Source organism: Seriola aureovittata, chromosome 15 (genome assembly GCF_021018895.1).
Source record: "Seriola aureovittata isolate HTS-2021-v1 ecotype China chromosome 15, ASM2101889v1, whole genome shotgun sequence".
NCBI classification, from domain to species: Eukaryota; Metazoa; Chordata; class Actinopteri; order Carangiformes; family Carangidae; genus Seriola; species Seriola aureovittata.
The window spans coordinates 15,758,016-15,777,045 of record NC_079378.1 but is presented as its reverse complement, the minus strand read 5'-3'; the positions used below and the strand labels follow the sequence as shown (position 1 = coordinate 15,777,045).

General features: G+C 40.8%; 2 protein-coding genes across 5 annotated transcripts in view; both read right to left on the bottom strand.

The window, feature by feature from the left end:
- The window catches only part of ephb4a (eph receptor B4a), a 37,355-nt gene extending 30,398 nt beyond the window's left edge, over window positions 1-6,957 (bottom strand). For both annotated transcript variants that reach the window (XM_056397320.1, XM_056397321.1), the window contains exon 1: window positions 5,998-6,957. In XM_056397320.1, coding sequence (XP_056253295.1) covers window positions 5,998-6,076 — 79 coding nt within the window. In that variant the 5' untranslated portion in view covers window positions 6,077-6,957. The remainder of the gene's footprint in view (window positions 1-5,997) is intronic.
- Window positions 6,958-14,506: 7,549 nt separating this feature from the next.
- The window catches only part of LOC130182286 (disks large homolog 4), a 74,470-nt gene continuing 69,946 nt past the window's right edge, over window positions 14,507-19,030 (bottom strand). For all 3 annotated transcript variants that reach the window (XM_056397090.1, XM_056397089.1, XM_056397088.1), the window contains exon 22: window positions 14,507-18,276. In XM_056397090.1, the coding sequence (XP_056253065.1) occupies window positions 18,170-18,276 (107 nt within the window). In that variant the 3' untranslated portion in view covers window positions 14,507-18,169. The remainder of the gene's footprint in view (window positions 18,277-19,030) is intronic.

Below are 19,030 nucleotides of genomic sequence, written 5' to 3'. Positions count from 1 at the left end.
CATCTAGGTTGCCTTTTTTAATCAATTCTTGCACATCCAGCCTCAGACGTCTCTCCAGCCTCGTGTTGCCTTTTTTTTCCCCTTCAAGATCTCCTTCTATTTTTGAATGTAACAACAAAAACATCTCAAGGCATAAGACAACAATGGCATATAGAAACGCTTCGCAAAAAAAAAAAAAAAAGAAGAAATTCCAATACAATGCTCAGTGTGACTCAAATAATGGCTGTGATTAGTGCACAAGAGAAATGAGAGAGATGGACCTGAGATAAATACCTCCTTCTCTGTTGTTGTCCTCTAATTAAAGGCCTTTTTAATCCCTTCATTATAAATCACATATTCAGCCTATCACATATACAGTATCTCACACATCTCGCTGCAGGTGTGTATGATTACAGAATGCAAATAGGCAATACACATACTTTGCTCATTATAGAGTGAGCAGACATGCACATACTTGCACCCTCCTTGCCCTTCCTGCACTTGCTCTTTCGGTTTCGTTGACTCATGCCGGTCTCCCCATTTCTCCTTGACTCACTTCAAAGAGAACCCCCATCCCTCTAAAAGTGCCATTCTCCTTGGTGCTTATGGCTGATAGGCTGTGGCCTCATTCCCTCTCCGCTGCAGCCTGTCCCCATTGTGTCCCACTCTCAGCGAGTAGCGTGTGGGTGGAGGACAGACTGGCTCTCCAAAGTGAATGCCTGACATGGATGTATGGGCTGGGGGTGTATCCTCTCACCGAGCTAAACTATCATCCACCTGCAATTCCCGGCTGCCATATGCATCCTTCGCTGAGAGGGGGAAAGGAAGAGAGAGACAGGGACTGAGAGTACTTGTGGCACTCGGATGCCTGTTTAACTCTTGAGGAAACTAATCATCGGATTGAGGTGCTGAGGATGATGGGCTACAGGCTTTCAGAGAGGGGGGGAGGTTGCTTTAAATGCAAATCCCTTTCTTATAAAAATCGGTTCCGTTTAAAAGGATTTCTGGGAAACGATCCACATTTCCACGGCAGGGGAGACAGTCAGCAAGAGAAAACAGCATAGCACCAGTCAAACATCAAGGAGACAGAGGACGTGGAAAGAGTAGCAAAAGAAAAGGCTACATGTCTTTGAAAGAAGGGATTGGGGCTCAAGTGAGGCCTCCAAGATAAAAACATCCTTTCTGCATTTGAGACACTTAGTGAGTTTTAGTTTAGATTGTGGGGCATTACGTTATTCATCATGCTAGTTATGCCATGGAGGAGTCAGGAGGTGATAGAATAAATAGCAGACCGTGTGCCAAAATGTGAGAACTCCGTTTCTGAGAGTTTTCGAGGGTTGATCCTAATCTTGCCTTCCACCTAACAGCAGTCTACTATCAGCAGATAATATAAATATATTCAGAGGCCTGTTACATTCTATTTAGCAGCCTGGAGATTAGCAACCGGTGAGTGTTGCAGTATTTGCTTAAGGCGAGCGACAGATGTGTGTCGGCCTACCTAGCTGCCTCAATCCAATTCAAACTGTAGCGCTGTACAAAGCTTTTCAGTCAGCCTGTGCTTGTGGGAAAATTTGGGAACCTTTGTCAACGATATATCAGCTCTTATAATGGCAATTATGGACCATGGATTTTTATTTTAACAATATGTTTTAAATCATGTGACTCTAATGGAAACGTGAATTTATTACTCTGTTATCTCATTACTCCCAATTTGCCCCGAGTCCATCTACTTTGCTGTGTGAGCTCACTGTTCAGAATAGAGGCGGCACATGGATCATTTCAAGTGCCGAGCAAAAGATTAACGTCACCTCTTTGGTAAAGGGTTGCTTTGGTTTGAGAGAGAGTGATTACGGAGCAAACCCGGGCTGTATGTAAACTTTGAAAAAGACAGGGCGACACTTCACCCGTCTCTCCATCAACACAAGCTAAAAAGTGCTGTTGGTGTTTTTCAATCCAACAACAAGACATGACCATGCTGAGCAATTACACTGGCAGCTGCTCTCGCTTGTCGCATTGTGAAAAGATGACTTGTAAAACAGCTGCAGTAACGTACCATGTTGGAGAAGAGGCCCTCCCCAGTGCCAATGCAAAGAAAGATGGATTTACAAAGCTCTTCTAAACTATATGCTCTGAGTACAAGCCAAACATAAACAAATTTGCTCAAGAGACACTGCTTTAACTTGACAGCACGGCTCAGCAGACAATCACACATCAACATCAGAATCTCAGCTATTTCTCCACCATTACTAACCTATGGTCAAGTTGCATGAATACATGTAACAACAGCCTTTTGGGGGATTTCAAAGTGTGTTTCTGTCCACCTGGTTTTATGCACTTTTTCAATTTGCACGAAAAGAAAAGTGATCACGGTGTGATGTTAAAAAAACAGATTTGAGTTGAAATATCACAAAAAAAACATTTGTACACTTGGCTGAGGTGGAAAAAGTGGTGTATTAATGAAAGCAAAATCTGACAAAGTGCAACAAGAACAGACTTAGCAAACGAATGATCATGAAGCATGTGATTTATTTGTCACTGAAGCTTCTGCTGAACTTGAGGGACGAAAAACTGCAGCAAAGAAAAATCTTTGGTCTGTATGGACCAATAAGGAGACTATAATCCTCCTCAAATGAATGCATTTAAAAACAAACATAAAAGCCCTATTTCCATCATGTTTTCCAGACCGTTTCCATTCGCTTGGGGTTGTACTGCTGCTCTGTAATTACATCATCTTTTGCACCCTCTTCTCCTGCAAGAGTGTCACGCCACCTCACCTGCTGTTTATCGTGCGGAAAACCACAGTAGCTGATGGAAAGCAAATAAATACATGTTTTCTTTTGCCAATTCTTTGTGAAAGTTTAGAAGGACACTGGACTGCTGATATTAACTCGTTACACCTCAGATGATCACACAGGTTACTCAGTGGCACTATCTTTCTAAAATGCTAACAAGCCTTGGACACGAGAGAGAACATGACTTCTGACAATAGTGTCGATCATTAAAGCTTTGGACCTGAACAGGTGGAAGAGACTGCAGTGCTTTGTTGCTGGGTGCATCTTTCCATTGGTAAAAGAGAGAAAATGTATGTGCAAGGAATAAAGAGAGGCAGGGAGAAAAACAAAATGGGTATTTTATAGGCTGAGCCTATGTGTGGGAGGATAGGGAATCTTTATAGCTTACATTTATAAATTCAAATATGTTTTAAAATTGTAGTAAGGCTACATTAGTCAGACTTATTAATACTGGATAAAACGCTCTGCCTTTTCAGTTTAAGGCCTTGGTTATACTTTTCTGTACATGATACATTTTTTATATGCAAAGCCGAGGCGGTGTAAGAGAGTTTGTTTTTTCAGTGCGAGTGGGTCTGTGTGTGCATATGTGCGTATGCGAGTGACAATGTGTGTGCATCCTCGTTACTAATTTCCACCCAAAGGTCGTTATTAATTTCCAGCCAAAGTAATTATCTGATCAAGAGGTCTGTGTTTTAATCTTCATGCAGACAGAAGGAAGAGAGATCCATGCGCTGAACGAGCAAGTGGTGTGTGTAAGTGAGTCATTTATCCTTTAGTTGGAAAAGGAGGAGAGATTTGGCAGCTGCGAGCTTCATCTGCCCTCCCATCAGTTCATTACAGGAATCCCTACTCGGTGGAGAACAAGGGGGAGGATGATCCAGAGTGTGCAGAGAGAGGAGCGGGCCATTACCCAAGACATGGAAACCAGACATCTTGTTCACACTTGGCAAGACACAGATGTTCTGGAGTCAGTCGACGAATGCGCTACAACCCCACAGCCCCGTCTATGCAACTGTTCTCCGCATCGTGCCAGTGCAGCACCTATTCAGAACCAGAATCTTGTAAACATCAGCAAGAAAGCCAAGTCATCTGTGACTATTCTAGAGGATTTTCTATGGGACATGTTTGATCATTCTGCGAGCAAAAACCTGCAGGACATCACTTCCCACACATAGATCTGAGGCTAAGTATCTCCTATGTCCCTGAAAAAAAAGAACTGAAAAGAACTAAAACTCTGAGTTAAGTCAGATGTCAGGTGCTGTGCTGTCAAACCTGCAGCTGTAGAAGAAGCCGCAGTTCCACAAATGGCCTGATCCCTGGCTCCCAGAAACCTCTGACCAAAATTAAGTGTCTGGGAAAATCCCAGACTTCTCTGTTGAAATACAAAGTCAACAATGTTTTTCCCGCAAGAATTCAGACTCTCAGTAGCTGCGGTAATTTAACATCTTCTACTGATGGGTGTGTGTGTACAAATGGCAAATCCAAGTTTGAACCTCTGTGAAAATCATGGGTGATGTCACATATGCTACATGCATGTGGTTGTACAGTCTATAGTAGAAGCCATACTGTAAGTGCCCCCCTGTAGGAAGAAAGTATAGCGGATACATAGCGTCCAAACCAGATGCAGCTGACAGATTTGTGTTCCTGCTACTCAGTGTATGTTAAATCCTGTGTGTTCATGGTATTCCTGTTTACAACAAGTACTGACTGGAATGAGCAAACTTGGGGAAAAGGTTCATTGTTAAAGTGCTAATTGTTTCCAGGCAAATTTATTTATTTTTAGGTTACAAAGCCGCTACCTCACATAGCAGCACATGTGAGAAATTAGCCAGAGAAATAGATGCTTTATATTAATGTTTGGTCTTTATATATGTTCATTGTTTTTCATTTAACTACACTAAATAGTGAGAGAAAATTACATCTATAAAACATGCTGATCAGACCATAATAATGCACCACAACTTTGAGCAGCTGTGTCTAAGCTCACAAACAGTACTAACCAGAAAAAAAAACCCTGATGGAGAATAAAGAGTAGCCTTCACAGAAGCAGCGTGCAGCCTACACAGCAGTAAGGTACTTTGAAAAACCCTGAGGTACAACATCTCTTAAAGAAACCCAGTTGTGATCCTTTGATCCTCAGTAAACACAGGCCTATTATTTCCAAAGACCATTTTCCATCAAAGGTTTTAAAGAAAGTTGTATCAGCAACATTCTCAGGAAACTCAAATCAGTTTTCACTTCACTCCTTGAAACTGAAACTTCTCTATTAATGTCACAAAAAAAGAGAGACGTGGCAGGAGATTAAAGACGAATAAACACCTTGCTCAAACTCACTCCTCCACCCCTGCAATAAGCAAATCATCCAGACATTGGCCTTGTTGTTACACCGATGATGCGGCACTATGCTCGCCTGTAAAACCAGACAATTTGAAAGCAGCATTTTTTTTTTTAACATTGTGACAGATAATTTCAGTCTTATTTGTCCCTCCAGGCTTCACAAAGCTGATGCAGGCCAATTTGCCCATTAATGTCAAATCTGCTGCCAGAAAATATAAATTATGTTCCAGATTATATATCTGATACAAAGCATTAGAGGTTATTCCTTAAATGTAAAACGTAAAAGCTAAATTGCATCATGTAGATCTCTACATCACCCCAACAGAGATCACTCCAAACCCATATTAGCCTCAATGCACTAAATGTTTTAGTATTGATTTTAGGGTAAGCTGGTTTAGGGCCCCCCCAGGAAGCAGCCAAGTAACCCATTGATGGCTTTAAGAATGAAAACTAATAGTAACACTGTCTTAGATATGCCCTTCCTGAAAATATCACGTGGATAAAATCAATATCTTAGTCATTTTGTCTCTACTTCTCGTTTCTTTCAAAATACTAAACTAAATAACCCACTGCCTGAAGAAGAAGGAGAAAAAAAACACACTTCCTCTGAACGTTTCCACATTGACATTCATATAGGGATTGGTGCTGTGCCTGTAACATACAGTGCTTGTAATCAGTGAGGTTGCAGTCATATCTATACTTCTATGATTATTCTCAAGAGATTTAGGTCAACTTCTTGTGTGATGCTTTTAAAATTCCTTGTGGTTTTAGTGCACTTACTCTTGGTATGGAACAGGATGTAATACTAATTGGACATCTCACTCAGCCATGTAACCACAGAAAACAAGTCTTGGCAGCATTTGAAGAAAAAAAAAATATCCAGACTCACCTTCCTCTGCAGAAGCCAGATGCGCCCAGTTCAGGAAGATGTACCCCAGCAGGACGGTGCTCCAGTATGTCAGCTCCATAGTGGCGTTACCAAATGATAAAAAACTGTTGTGTTTAGACTTGAATTAAAAATCAAGTGGCACTGGCAGCTTGGCTGTGCACTCACTGACCGCAAACCAGTCCGCATTTAAAGTGGACTTCAGTTCAGAGAGCCTCACACTGTGGTCAAAACACTGCAGCAGAAAAACACACTCAAGCTAAGTGCAGTTGTCAGTGGATTGTGAACATACAGCCCAGTCTGATGCAGCTCCTTAAACAGCGACTGTTACCGCTGGCAGACTGGAAACTTCTCCGTATTGTCCAACTTTGTGTTGTGGTGAGAGTGTAGGCTGAAAACAACAATCAGAAACAAAGCACCGTGTCGCAGCTCTGTAACACCTCAGTCTTCTGTCAGCACAGGGAATGCATGGCTGAAACTTGTTGTATCCTCGGCTTTAATAAGCTCTTTGTGCTCCACACGACTTCTCCCAAATTCCCCCCTTCAGCTCGATGACCGAGCAGGTTGAATCCGCAACCAGGGCACCTCACTGCACATCTGTTAGTTGCAGAGATAATCCTCATTATCAGTCGGTTTATATCTTCTTCCGCATATTCTCGTCATGTTCGGCAAGCAATCCGCTAAAGTATGTTTTGTTTTCTTTTTTCCCACTCGCTTCAAGCACCAGACTATTTTGGCTGCGGGGAAAAAAATCCACGAAAGGTGGAGGGGATTTTGCGCGACAGGTCTAGGCTGGCCCGGTTTTACAGGAAAAATTAAGACTGAAACTGGAGGAAAATGTCTCTTGTCTGGTCTCTGTTGGAGTGAGCAGGCTGGACGCAGAGCAGGTATTAAAAGTTGGGCTGTAAAGTAGCTCGTAGGGATGACTACTGTGAGCTGGTCACCGAGGATTTCACTACCGCATCAAACCCCGGAGTCGAATGGCACCGGGAAGCTCCGCCCACTCCCGTTTCCATAACAGCAGAGTCAAAAGCACGTGATAAGACACAGAAATTCCGGAGAGCGCCTTCAAAATAAACCCTACATTACCAAAAATTTGAAAAGTAGTAAATCTCCTACAATTAAGGATTAAAGACACATTTCAGTCCGTTGTATTTAATTGGTGGTTTTGTTTTCTCAGAGTGACACTTCATTCTGTCGGATATTCATGCTCATACTATGTCTAGGCATGATAGGTATACTCATAGATGGGTTAGTTAGTGGGACTACCAAGCACAGGCCTAGGTTCCTGAGGAGTCAAGGGTGCTCTGTTCTTCACCTTCAAAATATCGCAAAATGAGACACAAAACAATCATAAAGACATGCAAAACCGAAACAAAGTGGCTCAAAACTACCACAATGAGACACAAACATCAAAGAGGCACAAACTATCACAGACAGATCCAAAACAACTACAAAAAGATGGAGAACTACCACAAAGAGGCATAAAACATAAAAGAGATGGAAAATGAACATGCCACACTACTGTTTGGAATAATTCATGCCAACTTTACCATATCATTTTCAACCTATGTGCTGGTTCATGTAGACTAAAGGACTTGAGTCTATGCAATGTCAGGTCATTCAGATCAAACCATTGGTCATATAAGTCAACGCAAGCTCCACAAGGACATGTCTGTGCTTCTGAGAGTTGTCATAAATATTCTTATCTATAACCTTGGAGAAAAGATTATGTATCCAGGAGCAAGCCCTCATTGTTCTTCTCTGTCTCAAATACAAGTGTTGTTTAACCAAATAGAGCTCTCAAGTTTTTTTTCCACGTGCAGCACACTACAGGTTGGAACACAAAAGGCAAAGAAAATATGCTTTTATTTTGACAAACGATTCGCTCAACGTCCGGTGATAATTACACAGTTTCTGATTGTCCTGACTCAAAAATAACAATTAAGTCGATCCTGTCTACAAGTACTGGCATGCTGTTCCAGTAAACTGTCCTGAAGATGAAACCTGCAGGTTGAGTGCAGTGTGCCAGTGTTGGCCAGTAGATAAGCAGACTGTGTATCTGTTCCTTATATTGGCCAAATAACAACTACGTCTTTACTAAAATAGGTCTGCTATAACATTTAATGATTCCCAATTAAGGGGCAACTGGGAGCCATAGAGCTGCACAATTGGAGAATAAAGGCCTTCAAGGACAGGGCTGATAACCTCTGACACTTCTGACCAGACATAGCCCACAATGTGTGCTCTCCAGTTGAGGTCAAAGAAGCTGGAATCTGCAAAATACGGATAAGACTTAATGAGTGCGTCACTCACCTCATGATGCAACCTTGCTGCCATATTGCCTTTAGGAGATACCCGCTTTCTAGCTGTATGCTGAAAAAATATACATTGAGCATTATTAGCATTTCCAGCATTAGAAAGCATTAGCTATCATGCATTTTTGCCACTTCACTGGCCATTTTGAAACTTGTATGATTTATGACATCTCTCTCTGAAATGTCCGTATTTTTCTGCAATACCCATTCTGAACACTGCATATTTTAATGAGAGTCATAACATTACTGATTCATTACATCAGTATTGCAGTGCGCAGCCTATTTTCTTATTTAATTAATGAGTGTTTTCCTCAAGGGGAACTGAATGGGATCACTTTTTGAAGAAGATCTGGGAAAGACAGCAGCATAAACAAGAGAAAATGCAAATTTTAAGTTTAAATGACAAAATGTAAACAAGGCATTAGCAATTCAAGCACACTAACAAGGCCATACCAATGTTTAATTTTGGCAAGGCAAGACCAGTGTTTCTTGTTCTCTGGGTTCAACTTGTTTTGTTATGTATTTTATTTTGTTTAATATCAGAATAATTGGGTGAAACATTCAATTTATCCATCCTATTGACATCATCACATGGTGCTAACACATGGTGTAATACTGTAAAATTTGACACATCAAAGTAATAAACAAATCCCAGAATGAGGAATATGAAAATGTACAAACTATAGACTATATGGTGAGATGTGTGGCACAAGGGAATGCGTTTTATTCTTATATTTCTGCTTTACTCAGCATCAACACTTCTTTATCTTAGTGTTAAGTGTGATCAATTATAGAAACAGCACAGTTAGGATTTGTCCTTGATTTTATGATGCCTGCGCTCTCTTCCTACTATACTATACTCAACTGAAAATATTGCATGGACACTAATTCTAACAATCAATATAGAATTATCCTGGTTATATAATCAATAAGAAAAAGAAAAAAAAAGAAAAGCTCATCCCAACACTTTGACAGTGCCCACTGCACTCCTCTGTTCATATGTTAGTGTGTTAGACAAGTGGATAGAAAAACTCAAAACAGTATCATAAGGATGATGCTTAAGGGTTTGCAACTCACCAAAGCTGTCACATTTGCCGTATGCAGTGCATGAAATTCTTCTTCATAAGCTTTAATCAGGCTCTCACTTCCAGCACTGGCAAGCTGGAGTGGGAGCTTCAGCAGGGAATAATTGTAAAACAAACGGGACTGAGAGATGGCCTTGGGAGGTTTCATTTTTCTTCGTCACACTGAGTCTATAATTTGTAGAACCTCTTGAGGGTAAGACAGAAGAGCTTTGGGATCAGAGTGACCTACCAACAGGAGAAAACAAGGCCATTTGTCAGCTGTTTGTTCACACTGTACTTATTTCTGCAGTGACTGTGTCATCAGACAACTGAATGTCATTACAGTTTTTCTGACGTTGGAACTGACTGTTTGGACGGACCTCTCCTGCTAGAGGAAGAAGACATAGAAGGAGGACAAGGAGCAGAAAGAGTTGCTTTAGAGCTAATACTTGGATAAACGTCATTGAACCAAGTGACTGTAACCATAACCACAACCCTTCCCATACCTTAACCAAAAATAGCTTTTGTCATGTAACCATGTGACAACAAGTGATCACATTAAATTTTTTGGCCGACCAAAGAGAGCTGTAGGGTTGGGCAATGTCATTCTGCTGTTGTCAGTCCAGTCCAGTCCAGTCCAGTCCAGTCATAGTCACCATATGATGAATTCTACTGACTGGTGATCGTCTCATCTATTTTTTTAACCTTGAAATGAATCAAAAATGACAAAGGTTTAGACTTTGTATGGTGGCACCATGTTTTCTTTTTAAAGAAACCAAACCAAAGACATTCCCGTTGGCCTCAGCTGAACTTTGCGTTTGCGTTTAGTGCTAATTACAAAATGTTGCTAACACACTAAAGTAAGACTGTGAACATGCAACGTACCTGGCTGCTAAACATCAACATGTTAGCATGATGGCGTTAGCAAAAAGTAACATCGTGTGTAAGTACAGACAGCTGTTTGCACTGCTTTTGTACAAACCCAATAAGGCGTCTGGCACAACTTCACCTACTTGTGAGGTGCATGGTGTCAGGAGAAGGTCCAAAGAGGTAAAAAAAAAAAACCTCCAGCAACACTTTATTTGACCAATGTGTTTCGGCTTGTGGCCTTCATCAGGGTCATCATAAAACAGGTCACAAAATAAGATAGGTATGATGGTTTAAGATGACCCTGATAAAGGCCACAAGCCGAAACACGTTGGTCAAATAAAGTTCTTCTTTTAAGACAAGTGTTGCTGGAGTTTTTTTTTTACCTCTTAGCACTGCTTTTGTAAGCAGTGTGGTGCTGAGTGTTCTGCTAAAGGGCACCTTTTTGAGCCAGAGATGAAACCACCAGTTACCCTGAAACCACAGGCCCACCCTCTTCTACCTGAGAGTTGGTCCATCTATTCTTTTTTTACATATTACATTAAAAGGTGGCTCCTTAAATGTAGTAAAACAATGGACCCATAATAACAATAACAAGCTGCAATGGCACAAGGCGTGCAAACAGCTAAACCGCTAAAAAGAATTTTACGGTTTATTCAGGAGCTCTTTTCTTGACTCATTACAAAATCACTGGATTTTTTATTTTCATTTTTGCTTCTGTTCTGTCACTTTTACACACAGACAGAACAGGAGCACTGACTCCAATGTCCTCCAAAGTCTGAATGTTGACAGGATCTCTTCTTTTCCAGCATCACCTCTCTGTTTAGTAGTTAACTATTCCTTCAAATTCTGTTTGGTGTTTTGTATATTAGCCAAACCATTTAAAAATTCTAACACTAGCGTATTCCTGTGTGCCATCATTCTAATTTCGGGATCATACGTTATCATTGCTGCTACAAAATGAAAGTGTGCATGTGGCCTTGGTGACATTATAAGCCTTCATCGGTTAAGCTCTGCCCTTGCAGCTTACGAAATGACACCACAAGGCTGCATTTTAATATCGCTGTCACACCATTGCTTGGTGAAACAGTGCAATATCAAAATCTTTGTCATTTTCAATTAATTTCAAGGTTGTTAAATATTACCTGCTGAAGGTAACATTCCTTTGAAGCCAGCATGCCATGTTTTGATAAGTGGAATGGGCATTGAGTTGACATTTTTCCACAGAAGTAAATATGCCAAAACACTCACAATCCACTTCTTTCATTCTCACCTTTTTTTAGTGAAGAAATATGTTTTGTGGTAGGGCTGGCTGCATTCATCCATTAGGTCTAATCCAGTATCAATCTGAGAGCCCTGGCACAAAAACCACAGGAGTCTGTATTATCTTGGTGTATAAACTTAAGAAGGCAGCTCCTTTGAAACAAGCATAAAGCAGCATCTTAAAGGCAAAACCCTGCACCACACCCTGCTGTGCACCAGTCTGAAGATACATTATCTAATCTTGATGCAGTCTGTGAGATATGTGGACAAAGAGAGCAGTGAAGTGGCCAAAGTGACATCATCTAGATTTACTAACACACTGCAAGATATAAACAGAAGAGGTAAACTTGAGCTGTCCTACACAAACAGCTTGATGCATTCCAGCTAGGACCACATGGGTGGAAGAGCGAAATGAGGGGATGAAGAATTTGCGAATAGACACAGCAGGCTGAAATGAATAATAAAATATGAACATGGAATGGATCTGTGTTTGATCCTCTACTCCAGGCTACAGCTGTCATGTTGTAATGAAGGTAACAAATGATGCTGACAACCTCCTGTGTGGAGCCAAAGTCCTTGGTAGACTGATTGAAATGTCTTGGTAAAGTCTGACAATATCTGCTGCTATTTTTGAAACTCCTTGATATCAACATGCTTGCTGGGTAATCATAGGATTACTTTGACCAAACAATTAAATCTGTGTGGAAGGATACAGCCATCTGATAGCTCACCTAACGGAAAGGTAAAGAGATTTTTTTGTAAATGTAATGAATTAAAATGTATGTGGACCTATTTCCTGAAAACTTTCCCAATGTACCACCACTCATTTCTGAAGGCCCCAGCACTTAAATGTGATCTTGAAGGCGTCAGGCCTAGATGTGAACATTCGGGGACAGCTGATGCTTGAAACACCTCAGCTGGTGAGCCTTCGGGTCCGCTGATAATACGGCATGTTGTGTTGCACTGAAATACTTCACTGGTTTCCCATGCAGAAGTATGTGAGCAGTTCTCAGGCTTCTTTGAATGCTTTGAGATAATTCTCAGTTGAATCCTCTCTCCAACACTCACAAGACACACATGTCAGCTGTTCTTTCATCCAAATCCCACCCTGTCACTGCAGCTCTGGACCCCAGCAGCAGGCATAAAGAGGTATTACTCCACCATCAGCCTTTTGTGAAACAGGCTGTGAACAGTCGCTGGTGATACAGTACTGGGACTGACTCGCAATGTGTAATGACTATCATCTTCATCCCTCCATGTGTTGTGAGATTGAACTGTTTGACAATTATCCTGCTAATTTTACTCCGTTAGCTTTTTCATTTCTCTGTTTGTGAGCGAAATTTGGTTTAATTGATTTAATTATTCCGTTCAGGAGCTTTCATTTCTCGTTCCTCCTTAGTTTCAAATGACTGGCAGTAAAACAGGATGTTTGCAATGGATTGTGGGTACATCTGGGTTCCAAGATTTCCAACACACTTTGATGATTAAAAAGGGAGTTTATCCAGTGAGTCATTTACTTAATTAGGAGGAAACTTGAAGTTCTAATTTTGAAGAAACCACATTAATTTGGCAAATTTTTCAATAATCCATCTGTCAAGCGTCTGTCTTGTTCTAGGATCCAACTGCGCATTCACCCTCCAGTCTGTGGGTATGCATTACATTCCCCGTTGTATTTGAGCACATACAATTGTAAATGGCTGACAAGAGGATAACAGAAACACGTGCATGGAAGTAACATGATGGCTGCAAGGCCTTACCAGTTTGTAGGTTTAAATCCTGTTTATGACCATTGATGGATGTTCTCCCCTCTCTCTGTCTGATCCTCTATATCACTTTCAGCTGGCATAAAAGAACAGAGATAGGGCCGTGGTCAACCAGGTGATTGATGTTTTGAACTTCAGGAGTGAAATACAATCAGCCTCACCATGACCCCGAACAGGATAAGTGGTTAAGAATGAGTAGATTCTTTTTTTTATAAAAAAAAAACCTTAACATAGATATTTCCTATTTTACCCTAAAGCTGGTTTAAAGTGGGAAAATAACCTCATTCCACTCTGAGCTTGTTCAAGATATCTTCACTGAAGCTGCATGATGTGTACAAAAGCCCAATACCCCATGTTTTTTTTTTTTAAAGTCTGCTCCATTCAAACAGATTGGAATATTCTACATGTTTTGTGCATCATTTTATACACATTTAAACACAATTCAGTTCGACATATTTAGTATCTTAGGAAAATTTGGGATTTACTCTAGCATTGAGAATAAAGTTCTGGCTGCAAAGGCTGCTAATGACAGCGGGTCAGTAATGTCTAATAAGTTACAGCTTGTTGGGTTGTTATCAGTGGCCTTCCCAGTGTTAATGTAAAAATTTAAAGGACCAGTAAGTAATTCTCTGACTGCATAAAATGGAAATAAATTCAGAAAAATCTAATCCTGCATTTATGTGTCCCTTAATACATCAGACTCCACAATATATGAGAAAAGCGTAACCAAGCAGCACCAGAGAATATCAGATGCCGTTGTCTGGGCATTAAACAAATCAGATCTTATATCTCTGGTAGTTGGATAGTTGGATCAACTTTCTCTTTATGTCTGAATCACAGATTGTGCCTTTACAAACTGTACAGACGGCACAAATATGTTGCAAGTCGGAGGCAATCACAGGGATATACGCAGGATGCACACAGTCTTCATGTTCACACACACTATGCCATAACATGAAATCGAATGAAAGGATCCTGGTTGTGTGCTTTTCTAAAGAGAAAATGGTTCCCCTGATGTGAGGGGGAGAGGTGGGGGAGCGACCAGCAAACAGAGCAAGTATGTGCAAATGCAGCTGAGAGGAGCTTGTGTAAGCGGCTGAAGACTGAAGAGAGTGAGCGCCCTCTCCTGGTTGCACTGTTGTTTACTTGCAGTCGTCACCTGTGGAACTGTAAGACATGAAATCATCAACTCAGAGAAACAAAAAAAAACAAAAAAAAACAAGGCTGCTGAGTCAGGTTTCAGAAAGCATTTTTAAATTCATTTTATTATTTTATAGCTAATTTACAACAAGCGCTTCACTGAACTGGAACATTTTATTTTGCTTGATATTGTCATTGTTAAATATATTTTTCTGCATCAGTTGACTTTGTTGTAAGTTTGTAATCAGTCTTTTCTGTAAAAATTCATATATTTTATAAGGAATATCACACTATGATACGGATGGCTGAGAGAGATATTAAGAAATACATTGAACCCTCAAATAAAGAAATTGAAAACATATTATTCCATTCATGGATGTGTTGCCATGTGTTGTTGTTTCTGTGATTCTCTCAATGTGTAAATGTAAATGGATGTGTGGACGTGCTGATATCTTTGTGTGTGTATGTGTTTGTATGTGTGTGTGTGTGTGTGTGTGTGTTTGTGTGTTAGTGTGTTAGTGTGTGTGTGTGTGTGTGTGTGTCTGTGTGTGTGTGTGTGTGTGTGTGTGTGTGTGTGTTGCCCACCTGCAGTGTGCAGATGTTGTTTCTGTGTTTGAGCAGTTAAACTGGGCTGTGGCTCTGATGGATTCGGATCAGCAGTGTGCACGGCTAAATCTAAAGCCACACGGCACGCCAACATCTCTATTATATTTACAGCATTTCTGGCCAAAACCCAAAAGCTCTCTCAATGTGGAAAAAAAAAAAAAATTACAAAAATATACAGACTTGAGATGGAACCAGTGACAGTTCTAAATAAATAATAAACCATGACCAAAAACAGAAATTGATACTTGTCATTCACAGGCTTCAGCTGTTCCACCATGAGCTGAGAGAAGCAAGTGAACAAATATAAAAAAACAATAAATATGAATGGTCACTTCCATCAATACTTCCACCTTCACTCTTATAATCACTCTTATAATTCAGGACAAATTATAAGTAAATACAAACACATGCTCATAAAACCTCAAAGTCCCTATGCTTCCACTCACCATCTTTTTCCTGCTGATACCTGAAGCATTAAATGCCGTCAGTGCAAACTTTATAAATACTCTTTTTGTTTTATATCTTAGACACATGTAAAACCATCTTCATTGCATAACATCATAGCAATATTGCACTACATCTTCATGTGCGTGTCTCACTCTCTCGCTCTGGCACACACACACATATGCACACCACACCATTTATGTATTACACATTATAACCACCAGTGGATGTTATAAAGGATAGATGTTCTCATATAGTATCATTTATATATTGTATTTATAACACAAACCTTCTTGTCACCCGCACACACAAGCAGTAAACACACGTAGGTGCACGCACACGGTCTCACACACACACACACACACACACACACACACACACACACACACACACACACACACACACACATAGCTGCATTGTACATGTGTCTCAATTCTTATACAAGAACATGTCAATTCTGTCAATTCAAAGCTCTAGTGTGAGGTCTGCTTTACATCGACTGGAACAGTTCAGTTATTTCTTTTTGCTGCGTCTTACAACAATAAAATGGGAACGTGAGTAAATTCAACAACCAAACAGCAATATTACCCAAAGAAATCAATGGAATATTGTTTGTAGATGTTGATTTTTACAGACTTAGTCCCGTTAGAAATTGTCATAAAAAAGATATATATATATATATATTTATATTTATATTTATATTTATATTTATATATATAGGCCATTTATTTGTTAAACATGACTTAGATTTAATTCGCGTGGACACAAGAGGGAGAAAGAAGCAGAGAAAAAGTGGAAGAGAGAGAATAAAAGAAGACCTATTCCTCCCACACAGAGGAGTTTCCACACATGGATGTGCACAAAAGCGCACACAAGGAGACGCACACGCACGTACACACACACACACACACACACACACATACACGCACACACAAGCTGACACAGACACACACACATGCCATGGCTTTTACTGCGGCCACTGGAAACAGTGTGTACGTCTGCGGCTGAGGGATTCTTTTGGAAGAGTGATCGGTGAGTTGGCTGTGGTGCGATGAAGCTAACAGCTCTGCTGTTTGTGCCTAGAGAGATAACATTCATCCTGGATTCTGACTAGCAGGTCAGAACAGCCAGTCCCCCTGTAGAGGAGTGTGCTAGGTTACAGCTGAGGTTACAACTCTACGTGTGTGTGTGTGTGTGTGTGTGTGTGTGTGTGTGTGTGTGTGTGTGTGTGTCTGTGTGTGTATGTGTATGTGTGTGTGTCGGTGGATAAGTGAGTGTGTGTGCTTCTGTGTTGGTGCGTGAGTGTGTGTGTATAAGAGAGCAGAGGCTAAACTGGATGTCAGAGCATCTACTGTGCTCAGGACTTCAGGACTGGCCTCTCATGACCATATCTCATGACCTCATCTCTCTTCTCTTCTTCCTTCATGAGACATGCTAAAAAAACTCCTCCACAATCAGGAGGTGGCGAAGGAGAACACACCCTACCTACTTGCCTTTCTTTTTATTTTATATTTTTCTTTCTTTTTTTTTTTAAGTCAGATTTTTCCATAGTTTTTGTCTCCTGTCTCCATTGTCTTTGAGGATGCATGCACAAATTCAGCATATGAGTTTTTATCATTATAATTATTTGAACTGCCTTTAAATAATGCCTCGCAATATTCAACATGGGTGATTGAGCAAATGTCAGTCTTGGTCACTGAGGTGTAAGTCTGGGTTCACACCCAGAACCAAGAAGAGATTCACGAAAAAAAGGACTCTTTGCCATGAAAGGACTCCTGGTCAAGAGGGACTCAGCAGGATCTGGGCCCCCTGTTCTCAGTCTTCCCCCTTTCCTGCCTGAAACAAGGCAGAGCTGACAGGAGGAGGAGGAGGAGAGAAAGCCTGGAGGTCATATAAAAAGAGGGGTCGGTGTCTTTTTGGGGCACCTCCATCTCAGACATAGGCGCGTGGAGGTGTTCAGTGGGGGCGTGAGACTTCCGAGGGATGGGGAGGGTGAGGTGGTCTTAATACTACCTCGGGGTCCATCCCTGCTGGGTCACCCTCTACTCTCTTTCAAGCCCTGCCAGTATATCCAGACTGTGTCTAGATCCAGATGACATAGACTGTAGTTCACACCTGGCATCAAAATGCATCAGAAATCTCTCGAGTAATCACTTATGATTGGATTCCGCTTCACATTTGAGTTGATTTGTTTATCTGTTGAGAAGCTGCAACTGCATCTAAAGAGAAAAAACACACATTACACACTAAGTTGTTTGGCATCGCTAAATCAACTGTGTTTATGACATTTACATCCCCAGTTTTGGGTGCAGTCACAGCTGTATTTAGAGCTGTCTACTTGTGGCCAAGATGCATTTTAATGCTAAGTGTGATCAGGGCTTTAATACTCAGTCCTGCCTCATTAAAGTGGAATACTGATTAAGTCTTTTCTCTCAGTCTCTTTCAGTTTAATTACACATGACTGTGTTCACATCTGTCTCAGAGTCTCTTTTTTGGTATCAGTCTTTGTCTCGCTGTGTCACTTCCTGTGTTTGTCTCTGTTTCTGTGTTTGTCTTAGTATGCATTTGTCTCTCTGTGTCATTCTCAGTGATTGCCTAAGCACTGACTTTGCTGGAGGACAGACACGCAGGCGAGGCTGGCTTGGCTGTGAGGGTGAAGGGTGGTGTCGGTTGGTGGTTGTGAGGGAGGGGCGGTTGGGCGGGTGCAGCATCACAGCCTCTCCCGAGTGGGGATCCAGATGTAAGGCCCTGATTGCTCCTCGATCACTGTCTTTACTTTGTGATAGACCTCTTCAAAGCTGTCCCCTTCCACGACAGCTACAGCAGGACGCAGGATGAGTGAGGGAGGGAGAGAAGACGAGGGGTGGAGAAAGAAATGGCACAGGCAGAGGCAAAATAAAAGAGAAAAGAGAGAAAAAAGAGAGAAAAAGAGAGAAAAGAGAGAAAAGAGAGACAGCAGGAAGCAGGAGAAATAGAAACATCAGGGGGGAAAGGAAAAGAGAGGCAGAAAAAGATGGACGTTTATCAAACGTGTTTGCATGACAGTGTGAGGAATAATCAATTAATATACATTATGAATACAGTTTGATAATCTGTGCACATCAATATTGTGTGAAATCACTGTTAAGAAAAGGCGCATTTACATTATGTATGTCTGTCTCCAAAGTCTCCCACATATTTATTCAGTCTCACACATATTCTTTCAGTGGCTGATAGAATGTCACATATGACAGCTGCACATGATTTGTTATAAATTGTAGAGAGCACATTCATATTCTGTCAACTGCTGTGATTTGCCCTAAATGTGTCTCTTCAATGTTAAAAATCCCTGAGTCCTCCAAGGAAACAATAATTTCTTGTTACTCATTCAGCAATACCAGGAACATGTAAATATGTAGTTCATCTTTGCGGATGAGGCATATTTTGTTTTTGGCTTTAAACAGTAAAAAAAAAAAAAGTCATAAAGTGAAACGCATATATTCTCACCCTCTGAAGTCTGCACACGTTGTTTACAAAATGTTGTCATGATATCAAGTGGATTATGAGTAAGCATATAGTGGAGTGCAAACAC